Here is a 12,257-nt window from a genome sequence, read left to right on the forward strand (position 1 = left end):
TCAGAGGCTGGCAGTGCCTCAGGGGCCAGTTCACCCCGTCTCTGTATCGCGTACGCATGTACTCGTTCTTTCTCTGTTACTTTCCATAGAATATACGGACTTTAGTTTATTCAGTGTTTGTCTATCCAATGATTACAAGTGTCGACAAGTACCTGACCAACAGAGAGGTTGTCAGGGGTCTCGCTGAGGAGGTCAAGGGCAATCTCAATGCGAATGACCTCCGACCTCCAGCTTTCAGCTGCTGGGTTGCAGGTGGCGTTGGTTGCATGTGGCTTTGGTTGCAGGTGGCAACGGTGCATTGTCCGTGAACACCAACTCCGGCTATACGGGCATGTAGCACACTACCCAGAAGCCGATCCTGCTCACCGGGTTGTTTCTGGAAGAGACATTCCGAGTGGAAGAGGGCAAGGGGACGCCCACAGAGTTCATGGCCTGAGCAAGTCGATGAATTCGACCATGAGGTAGTTAGAATAGGCCTGCATGGAGACTTGCCAGGAGGGACCCCCGAGCTTAACGTGGGTGGGCGAGGCGACGCGCCCTCCAGCGTATGCCCCCATTGACTGATTGACTGAAGGTGGAACTCTTACAAAGGTGGTTATAGGGTGAAGGCAGCACCTTGGGTGTCTTTTTTTCTTTTCGATAGCCGATCCTGTTTCTTTTTCTTTTCAATATTTTAACATGATTTTCTTTCTATTCAACATTTTCTCGCTTCTTTTTCTCATTTTTTCATTTTAACATTTATCAACATTTTGTTTTCTCTCCTTCATTCATTTTTATCATCACCACTTCTCCACACACCTCCCCACCACCATCCCCACCCCCTCCCCACCACCACCACGACTACCACACCTTACCCTCTCCCCTCCTTCATCACCACATGTATTCAGCAACACCCAATGTAACCCTCACCACCACCACCTTCCCCTCCCCCCTCCTCCTCCTCCCCATCCTACTCCTCCTCCCCATCCTACTCCCCGAGATCCTTCGCTTCCTCTCCCTCTTCCTTCTCATACTCCTCCTCTCCACCTTCCACCTCTTCCACAATTTCTCCTCGTGCTTCACAGCAGGTCCCTCCCCTCCTTTCCTGCTCTCCCCTCCTCCCTTCACCCACCCCTCCTTCTGGCCCCTCTCCTGGTCGCCGGGTGCTTGTCATTGGTGATAGTCAGGTTCGTTATGTTGACAGGTATTTTTGCTCCAAGGATTAGAACAGGACGAGGGTGTGTTTCCCAGGGGCAGGGGTGGGCCATATATCAGACAGGATTGAGGCGTGTATGGCAAGTGAGGGATCGATCCCCATTGTCTTTCTCAGCTGTGGCGGAAACGACGTTTCCCGTGTGCCAAGCGAGGACCTTCTCCGGCGTTTTAGGGAATTGTTAGGTAGGATAAGAGATGCTGGTGGGTCGCCAGTAGTGTGTGGCGTCCTGCCAAGGAGGGGCGTTGGCGATGGATGGCTGTCCAGGGCGATAGCAGTGAACAGCAGACTTGCTGAGCACTGCGGGCGCAATGGGTGGCTGTTCGTCGATAATTGGGACCTCTTCTTTGGCAACGACGCCCTCTACGCCCGTGACGGGATACACTTGACGTTCAAGGGTGTTGAGGCTCTCTCAGACTCCCTTGAGCGAGCACTTGGTACCCTGAGGGATTTTTTAGTATAGGCGAGGGGGGGAGGAGTAATGAGAGAGGACATCTAGCTCATAATACAACCAGGCAACTTAGAAGTAATTATAGGGGAGTAACAGAGGGCGGGCTAAGAATCTTTTATACTAACAGCAGGAGCCTCAGAAACCAAATAGACTTACTAAGGGGTGAAGCTTGTTCAGAAAATTTTGACATAATAGCGATCACTGAGACATGGATAGACACTGCAAATAGAAATTTTAGATCGGAATTTGAAATAACGGGTTATCAGATGTTTCACAAAGACAGAAGGGGCAGAAAAGGAGGTGGAGTTACGCTATATGTTAAAGACTCACTTAAATGTTTAGTTAACAATTCAGTCAAAACTAACATGAATTCAGAATCAGTTTGGGTGGACGTTTACAAAGGGAAAGAAAAACTAACTTTAGGAGTTATGTACAGGCCACCCAACCTTAACAGGCAGGACACGAGTATATTACTACAGGAGATTGGCAGGGCGAGTAGGAGTAAAAATGTCTGCGTAATGGGGGACTTTAATTATAGGAATATAGACTGAGAAGACCTAGTGGGTGACCTGGAAGCCGAGGATTTTCTTAAAGTTATACAAGACAATTTTCTTAAGTAGGTAGTTACTGAGCCTACCAGAGGAGATAACATATTAGACTTGGTCCTAACTAATAATGGAAACTTGCTACATGAGCTGGAGGTAGGCGGAGAGTTGGGAAATAGTGACCACAGAACGGTTCGTTTTAGTTTAGACTGGGCGGTAACCCGCGAACCAAACCCAGTGTTAGTGCCAGATTTTAGAAGAGCAAATTACGAGGGGCTTCGAAGACATCTTGAAGGGGTAAACTGGGATAATTTAGGGATTCATGGGGTCCAGAACTGTGGGTTGGAGAGCCAGGAGAACCAGGTAGAAATGTCTTACAATAATTTAGTTAGAGTAATAGTAGAGGGGCAAGGACAGCATATACCACAGCGAACACTTAGAAAAGAAAACAATGACCCAAAGTGGATGACTCGTGGACTAAAACACGAGATAGTGTTAAAGAAGGGAATTTATCAGAAAATAAAGAATGGTGAAACACATCTCAGGGGCCGGTATGTCGAACTATCTAGATTAGTGAAGAAGAACACCAGGATAGCAAAAAGGAATTATGAGATCAAAGTAGCAAATGAGGAGAAAAGTAATCCTAAAGGCTTCTTTCAGATCTATAGAACAAAAACACGGGAGAAAATTGGACCGCTGAAAACAAACACAGGGGAGCTAGTAGAAAATTATGAAAATATGAGCACATTGTTGAACGACTACTTCCTTTAAGTATTCACACAAGAGGATCGAAAGACTATTCCGGAAAGTGCTCAGGTGTACGATGGCGGGGATGGCGATAAATTGAGGGATATAATTATTACCAGAAAATAGTTCAGGATGAGATAGATAAGCTTAAAAAGAATAAGTCGCCAGGTCCTGACTGGATATTTCCAAGGGTATTAAAGGAATTAGATGATGTACTCAGTGTCCCACTAACCGACATCTCTAAGACGTCGGTAAATACTGGTTATGTGCCCAGCCTATGGAAAGTAGCTAATGTGACGCCGATTTTCAAAAAGGGGACAGGTCAGCTGCTTCAAACTATCGCCCAATTAGCTTAACATCGGTTATAGGCAAGATGCTGGAGTCCATAATAGCCAGGAACATTCGGGAGCATCTAGAGAAACACAGCTTAATTCACGACTCGCAGCATGGGTTCACGATATGTAGGTCATGCCTCACCAATCTCTTGTCCTTCTACAATAAAGTATTTGAGGCGGTAGACAGAGATGAAAATTACGATGTAATCTATCTTGATTTTAGTAAAGCGTTTGACAAAGTTCCTCACCAACGACTGTTGCTTAAATTACAGGCTCACGGAGTAGAGGGTAAATTTTTGAACTGGGTCAAGGCGTGGCTTAGCAATAGGAAGTAAAAAAGTGCAAATCAATGGTAAAAGATCTGACTGGGGATGTGTTACGAGTGGGGTCCCACAAGGTTCGGTATTAGGTCCACTTTTGTTTATTATTTATATCAATGACTTAGATACAGGAATTAGTAGTGGTGTCAGTAAGTTTGCAGATGATACCAAGATCGGTAGAGTAATTGAGTCGGATCAGGACACTAGTATTCTCCAGGATGAACTAAACAGATTGTATGACTGGGCGGATAAATGGCAGATGGAGTTCAATGTAGGGAAGTGCAGTATTCTGAGTGTAGGCAGGAACAACCCCTCTCACACCTATTGCTTAAATGACACACTCATAAGCAGGTCTGGGTGCGAGAGAGATTTAGGGGTCTTAGTGAGCTCTGATCTCCGTTCAAGGGCACAATGCATTCAAGCTAGAAATCGAGCTAATAGGGTACTGGGATTTATTTCAAGGAGCGTAAGCAACATGAGCGCTGAAGTCTTCCTCAAACTATATTTAGCATTAGTTAGACCTCATCTTTGGATTCTTTTTAGGAGCAGTGAGTAGCGGGCTTTTTTTATTAATGTTTGCTTTTTGTGTGCCCTTGAACTGTCTCCTTTGCTGTAAAAAAAAAAAAAAAAAAAAAAAAAAAGTCTTGACTATGCGATTCAGTTCTGGTCACCTTACTATAGAATGGATATCAAAAGGTTAGAATCAGTGCAGAGGAGGATGACTAAGATGATTCAGGGGTTGAGAAACTTGCCATACGAGGAAAGACTCAAACAGTTAAACTTGCATTCTCTAGAAAGGCGAAGGGTTCGTGGAGACATGATCGAGGTGTATAAATGGATGAAGGGCTTTAATAAGGGAGATATTCATAAGGTTTTGTTGGTAAGAGAACCGGGTGTAACGCTTGGTTGCGGGGACTTGCGGGCGTGAAGGGAAACACTTGCTGTCTTAGAAGAAATATATTCTTAACCTACGATACAGCGTAGCGTTGGTGAGAGAGAGACGAGAACGCTAGGTGTGCGTCATGCGAGCTCTCTCTCGGAGTGACGAATTATGATTGGAAAATAATAAAGTTACAATTGGTCACGTATGTCAAGGTGACCTCTAAGCTTGATGAAATGCTTTGTATACAAACAGAGACGGTAAACACTGACAGCTGACATTCCTACAAGGTGGCGTGCTCTATCTGTCGTGGGTTTTTTCTTTAGATATTGTATGCCTAATCCGTGGTGACAATAAGTAATAATAATAATAATACATTGGTATACTACAATTACTATAACCTCGCGACATCCAAAAAAAATCTAATTAGTAGTGGACCCGATATAGTGTGAACATGTTGAGCAGACTGCTTATGGCACAAGTATATGAAAACAGTGGCTAAGCAGGAATACTCGTGTAGTAATGACATAAATAATGAGAGGTAACACCAGCGGGTGCGACAGAAATCAGAGAAATAATCTCTAAATGGAGAAACATAAAGACACAAGTATCTGTAGTTGACAAGTGGCCTAGTTACAGAACATGAAATGCTCATCCAGCTTCCAAAAAATAATAAGAACAACAATAAAAGGTGGGAACATAGTACAATGTTAAGGTACAGGAGCAGGAGAAATGACACATTTCCTGCCTTTTTCTCGCGTGAGAAAAAAAAACTACCTCGCCAGTGGCTTCCCTGCATCCTGTCGCCTTGTCTGAACAACCAAATAATCGTGCAGGACAGAGTTCCTCCTAATAAGGTAGCACATGACGACGAGACTGACGAACATCAGAAACATTGGCACAAAAATTCCAGGGTACAAGTAGGTGAGGTGCAAGTATTCAGACAGCGTTTTCTCCAGGGTTTCTGCAAACTCTGTTTCGTTTGCAAAAGACAATGAATTAAGGGAATTAGTCACATACGAGATGCTGGAGAAGTTAATGTTATCGAGAGACCGCAGAGGAAACACTCGATGGGAAATATTGGCAGTGAAAACCAGACGGATCCGGGACGGGTACGTTGTTATGTTAGTGGAGCGGATGTAGCATGCTTCCGCTATGGCATAGTGACCAGTAACCCGTTGATAAGTGATACCCTCCGGGCAGATGACCGACACATAGAATGAGAGAGGGAAATAAAAATAATGCAGACCCTGAAAGTTCTTATGGAAAACAGGCGTTGGTGGTAGTTGCTTGTAAGGGCACAGGGAAAGAGCGTCAGACGTTTCACCCGTGTGAGGGCGATCTCGCACACTCCTCCCCGAACCGGTAGGAAGGCAAAAAGAGACGCAGAGCAATAGAATCGTCTGAAGACCGTCTCCTTGCAATATTGCAAGAGTGAGTAGCTACCCGTTAAATACAGAGCGAAATCCTTCGCGATTAAGACAAGAGACGGGGACGTGTCCAGGGCCAACACACTGTCCTTGGCGGTTAAGGGAAATGGAGCAATTTCATGGGCCTCAAACACGTCCGCCGTCTGAAACGGAACATGAATGATTATGGCATCGGGCGTGAGGCTGGACTCAATCAAGGGGTAAAAATATTGACTCATGTCTGGGTTGAATCTTTTCCCCGTAAGAACAGAATCCTATCCTCCAGTAGTTGAAAAAGATTCAGAGAGTTGGTACTAGAAGGTGCCTTTGATTCCAGTCTTGGTTGCCCGTATGGCGTCTGCCATGTCGAGTAGTTTTTCTGAGACTATCCTGATTGTGTCTGTGGTGTTGGTCAAGGAAGTATATGGATATTTTACGAGGAGCACATCTTCTATAAGGAAGACCTCTCCTATGTGTGCCGTGAGGGCGCCAGGCTTCAGGTGGATGGGTGTCGTTGCAAGTAGGGAGCTGAGGTACAACAAGATGAGCAGAAAACGCAACATCATGATCTGAAAGTGGTGGGAATGAAGTATTTAAACTCGTGGTCTCAAGTTATAGCTATGGGCGTTGGGATTATCTTGTTGAACATTTTACTCTGAGGGGGAATTACCTATATCAAGGTCCAAGGGTGAGGGAATTACTTTCAGACGATCACTGTGAACTTTTAGACTGACTCCACTATTTGACTCAAGAACCTCGAACCTATTTCCCCTGACATTCCGAACAACTCGGTAAGGACCCACAAATTTAGCCCCCAGTTTTTAAGTCCTTTCCGCTTGCTTAATCATGACTGTGTCACCCTCTTTTATATCCACCGGGACGGCCTTTTTGTGTTGTTTTGACATCATTTCAACCTTTGTGCCTTTAGCGTACTCCTAACCTCTGAGTGTATCTTGGAAAACATATGCAGCTGCTGTTGCGCGTACTTATCAATGTTGTAGAAAGGTTGGTGAGGTTTTGTTAGGAGGTCGTACGGAAGACGTTTCTCCACCCCATATAAGATGTAGTAGAGTCGTTTACCGACGTATTTATGGAAGCGGCTATATGCGATAGCCAATCCTCCCAGTTATCGTGGAGATCGTTCACGATAGGCCTGAGGACCTGTAAGATTTTCCTATTAGCCCTCTCCGCCAACCCATTTGCAGCTGGGTGGTAAGCAGTGATGAAGGATTGCGTGATGTTAAACTGAGCGCATATTTCGCTCAATACTGTGTTCCTAAACTCGGTGCCATTGTCACTCAAAAGAATTCGAGGAGACGAATGGGGACACAACACGTGAGTCACGAGGGCATGGGCCACGCGTGTGGCTGTCTTGTCCTTGAGAGGCGCTAGAACTAGAAACTTAGAGAACTGGTCGACGCACACCAATAAGTAGCGCGAACCATGTTGGCTCTGGGGAAGCTGTAATAAGTCTATATTTACAACATCCCATGGCGCCTCTGGTACTGGGTATTGCAACATAGGCGCTGGCCCTTTTACGGACCCCTTGTGCTTAGCACACACGACGCAATGTGCGACATGTATTTCTACATCAACCCGTAATGTGGGCCAGTAGTATTTTTTCTGGTGACAGATAGTGTCTTTTCCCTTCCTGGGTGACCCTCAATGGGTGTGTCATGGACCAGCTTAAGCGTCACGGGGACGTATTTGTCTGGGATGACCAGTTGTTCTATAAGTACTGGTTTGGTTGGCCATGACCTACAAAGGAGGTTGTCCTCTGATAGGAAAAATTGTGAAAAGGGAACTGGCAATTCTGGAAGGTTTGTTTCGTCTCCCGACTCGAGGGCGTAAATTAACCTCTTCCACACTGGGTGTTCTCGCTGAGCAGTGTGTAGCTCAGGTGAAGTGAAGTTGTGGATGATCTCTGGGGTGGTAATCGCGCCTATTGGAATATTCGAGATAAGGCATCTGCGACCACATTTGTTTTCCCGGTGATATATTTTATCTCCGGATTGTATGCTTGGATCGTTAAGAACTATCTTGCCAGACGACCGTGTAGGTTTTTTCTCTTGAAAAGATCAGTGATGGCCGCGTGGTCCGTATACACCACAATTCTGTACCCCATCACTATGTCTCGAAAATGCTTCAAAGCCCACACAATTGCAAGAGCCTCTAGGTGGGTGACATAATAGTTCTTTTCCGGAGCTGTTAGTACTCGACTGGCGAACGCTATTACATGCTTTTTGCCGGACCTATCTGTTTGCATAAGAGTGGCTCCTAGTCCACTAGCCGAAGCGTCGGTACAAGGCTGAAAGGGGTACTTGAAATCCGGAAAGACAAGGACCGGAGCCTGTGTAAGCGCTTTCTTTAAATCCTCAAAGCTCGCTTGTTGATCTGGGAGCCACTGAAATGTTATGTTTTTCTTTAATAGATGGGTTAGGGGACTCGCGCGTGCTGCGAAGTCCTTTATGAAAGGCCTGTAGTAACCTGCGACACCCAAGAAAGATCGTACCTTGTCTGTAGACGTTGGTTGAGGGAACTCGGCAATGGCATTTACTTTGTCGTCCACTGTGTGGATGCCGAATTCGTCCACGGCATGCCCCAAGAACTTGATCCGAGGCTTTAAGAATTGACATTTGGTGAGTTTGAGCTTTAATCCGACCTCTTGAAGTCTGTGTAGGACTGCTTTTAGTGTTGCCATGTGTGCATGCACGTCTTTACTTGCTATGATGATGTCGTCTCAATACACATAGACAGAGTTGCCCAGCAAGTCTCCAAACATACTGTTCATTGTCCTTTGGAAGGTCAAGTGAGCTCCTTTGAGCCCGAACGGCATCCTCGTCCACTCATAGTGGCCATGAGGCGTGCTGAAAGCCGTTATTTCACGGGACTCGGGGGCCATAGGCAGTTGCAAGTAGCCACTGACCAAATCTAGACTCGTTAAGACTTTATTTACTCTACCGAGACACATCAGAAGATCTCTAAGAACGGGGAGCGGAAAATGATCATCCACGGTCGCATTGTTCACACGCTGGAAATCAATCACAGGACGATAAGAATCGTCTTTCTCTGGAACCAAAAACAAGGGTGAATTCCACGGGGAGTTCGATTCTTTGATGACACCTTGTTCTAACATTTCAGATATAAGTTGCTGCACTACTTCCCTCTGACTGTGGGGGAGCTTGTATGCATTGATATATACAGGATTGGTATTGGGTTTTAACTTAATGTGGTGTTCAGCACACTGCGTAACTCCAGGCGGCTCACCTGGTAGAGCAAGCGCCCCCCTATATTGTTCCAGCAGCTGGACTAAGGTAGGCTTAATTTCGGAATAGTGTGCAACTTTTAGGAACGCCTCTAAATTAGCTGTGTTTTGTTTGTGAGAATCCTGACACGCCGAGGTTATGCCTGAGACTTGGGCTGAAGGGTATTCTACTGGTTCCGGGGCTACATTTTTCCCATGCACTAGACACTGGCATAATCTAACACCGTGTTTTAAGGATACAGGGGAGCCTGACGTGTTTAGTACCCATCCCTCTGCAATACCTCCCTCCTTGACTGTCGCGAGATTTACCTCCACCGTCACCCGGTGTATGTGTGGTGCTCCGTCGATACACATATCACTGTCCGTTGGAGGGGCGTTAGGTAACCGGATGTTAACAAGTTTTGCTGCATGATCCGGAAATACTTGAGGACCTTCTACGAGTACCGTTACTGTCCGCCACAAGTCTGTAATGTTTTCGTGTGGTTTGACCGTAAAAGGTGACACTTGGGCGGTGGCAGACCCTGAGTCTGTGGTGGGTAGGTCATTGTCCCCCTCTGAGGGCGGGACTACTGGTGACATAGGCGATGGATTTACCATCCCCTGTATGCGTCGTCCTTGATACACGATCGCGTTGCTTTCAGGATTTATGGTTATGTGCAGGTCTTTCATGGCGTTTAATCCTAAGATCCCATCTGCAGGTAAAGCAAACCTGCTAGATACATAAAAGAAATCTCGAAAGGGACATACCTTTTCATGTAAGCTGACTGTTAGTGGTACTCGCCCTAGGATTCCCAAAGTGGTGCCTGTCACGCCTATCACATTCAGGTCGTTCTCTTGGAGGGGCCAATTTCCCCCTCTCGCCTGTCGTGTCAGTGACCTGTAAGCGGAGTCTGAGATTACCTTGACTGTCGCACCTGTGTCTACCGCTAAGGTGAGTGAAATTTTGCCCACCTTGCAAGGGAGGGCAATTATGCTTGTCCGTCCCAAGGCGGCAATGACTGAGTCAAGTTGCTCCCAATTAGTATCGTCCTTATGGGATACTTGGATGTACGCCTTGGGGCTGTCACGTAGTCATGCCTTTTTATTCGGAGAAGAGGAGGAGTGTGGTTTACTGTCCGCCGAGGACTTGTTCTTCTGTTCCTCCTTGACCTTTTGTATTGCATAACAACTGTCTGAATCATGAAAACAATTCCCGTGGACATGGCAAAAGGCAGCCTTCCGCTGATGGTTTGGCATAGGGTTCCTTTGTGATGAGTGATGGCCGCCCCTGTATCCCCCTGATCTCCTATCAGATCCCTGTCTCGAGTCCCTACGTCTCGCGAAGCAAGAATTTTCGGAATGTCCTGATTGTTTGCAAAAACTACAGGTGAGAGATGCCTTACTTTGTGCCTGCAATGCTGCGGCAGTTGCGAGGGGTTGATGGTGAGTGTGTTCTTGAACCTTGACTTCTAACTCTGAGACGAAGTCAACCAACTTCCCGCCCGGTTTGAAGGTCAAGGGAAGGGCAGAGCGGCGGTTCTTCTCTGAAATATGAAATAAGTTAAAAAATCAACTCGAAGACTGTCTTCACCTGTTGTTTTTGCCTACTGCCCCCTGAGAGCCATTGCGCGTCTTCTAGACTTTTGACACAGTCAATCGCCAGCTGATTTGCTTTGTTGAGGAATTTTTTTGGAGGGAATCAACCGTGTGGGCGATCTGTCTAACGATGCTTGGTTTACTCCCTCCTCCGAAGATTTTTATGAAGTTCCTTTTAAAAATATCTTAGTTTCTCCAATGTCCCCCGAAGCAAACGCTGAGAACTGCATCAGATTCAGTGCCCGAGTTCCTGGTAGTAACCGGGACCGAATGAATGCAATTTTATCATGATCCTCCGTAATGGAGGAATTTACGATGGCAGACTCACATAGATCTAGGAACTGTCTCGCCGAATAATCTGACTCACTGCCGGAGAACTGTCGAATACTGGCGTGAGTTGGAATGACCCGAATCGGTGGAGGGGGGGTGGGAGGTGGATTGGTAGGCCTTGTGACCGGTTGAGTGGTGGTTAAGTATCCCGAAGAACCCGGAGGTGAAAGGTCCCCGCTGCCTGGAATTGAGGAATACTGAGTACCTGAACGTAAATTTACAACATTAAGTTCATCGGTGTCTGAGCCGTGTTCCACTTCCTCCTCACCTGAGGGACGTGTTAACTGTTTAAAGGTGTCGCCGAGTTTAGCGAGAGTGTCTTTGTTCATACTATGGCTTAAATCAGTTACAATATATGAGGATATTTTAATAGCTGTAATTAATGTAAATAATGTAACGCGTCTGATTTAAATTTTTGCGCCGTACCCCTAAAAACAAGAAAGGATGGTTAGCAAGGTGGCCGTTAGACGTAATAGAATGCGAAGGATATAATGTCAGGTTATAATGTAATGTTATAATGTTATGGTTATATGAAATAATGAACCAATAACGAAGTGGTTATTTGGTTAGGAGAAATAAGTGAGCATGCCTATAAAGTGCGGTTTTCTCCCGAGCGGCGAAGAGAAAACGGAGCAAGGGCACACTGAGGAAGTTTGAATTACAGAAGGGAAATCACAGTTTTACCGCTAACAGACAACAAGAAGGATCAAGACCGTATGCGAATGATCGTTACTCTCACAATTACGACTGATTAACAATGTTAGATACACAGAAATAGAAGAGTCGTGCCTCTGATGCAATTTTGCTGAGTTTGCACTTGTGAAAACTGGAACAGGTACAATACCGAGAATGCTCAGCTGATGTAGAGCTGGTGACAAAGGATGTCGTCGTCCATGTGGTACCAGGAGCCTTGGAGTCGCGTTGGAAGACCTTGGCCGCGGTAGGAGCGCGTAGAAGGTTGATTGATGGCGTGGAGAGTGACCCCTGTAATGGCTGCTGGAAACTGCTGACGATGTAGTCGGGCAGGTGTGTGGCAGGGCGGGCACCGGAACACTGCTGCCAGACGTAGGACGGCTGCGGTGCTCTTGTTATTTTAAGAGTTGTGTGGGGCAGCGGTTGTAGATATGGCGACCTGGGTGTGTAACCTCTTGAGAAGGCGCCTTGTAATAATGTAACGGTGGTGGTAACTGCTTGCAGTCACCGGGAGA

The 12,257-nt window shown here is 46.1% G+C and overlaps 1 protein-coding gene across 1 annotated transcript in view; it reads right to left on the bottom strand.

The window, feature by feature from the left end:
* Window positions 1–11,902: 11,902 nt before the first annotated feature.
* LOC126991470 (immunoglobulin superfamily member 10-like) overlaps window positions 11,903–12,257 on the bottom strand; it is a 32,811-nt gene continuing 32,456 nt past the window's right edge. Inside the window, exon 5 of the mRNA XM_050850227.1 lies at window positions 11,903–12,055. Within this exon, the coding sequence (XP_050706184.1) occupies window positions 11,903–12,055 (153 nt within the window). The remainder of the gene's footprint in view (window positions 12,056–12,257) is intronic.

The sequence above is a fragment of the Eriocheir sinensis genome, unplaced genomic scaffold, assembly GCF_024679095.1.
Source record: "Eriocheir sinensis breed Jianghai 21 unplaced genomic scaffold, ASM2467909v1 Scaffold287, whole genome shotgun sequence".
NCBI classification, from domain to species: domain Eukaryota; kingdom Metazoa; phylum Arthropoda; class Malacostraca; order Decapoda; family Varunidae; genus Eriocheir; species Eriocheir sinensis.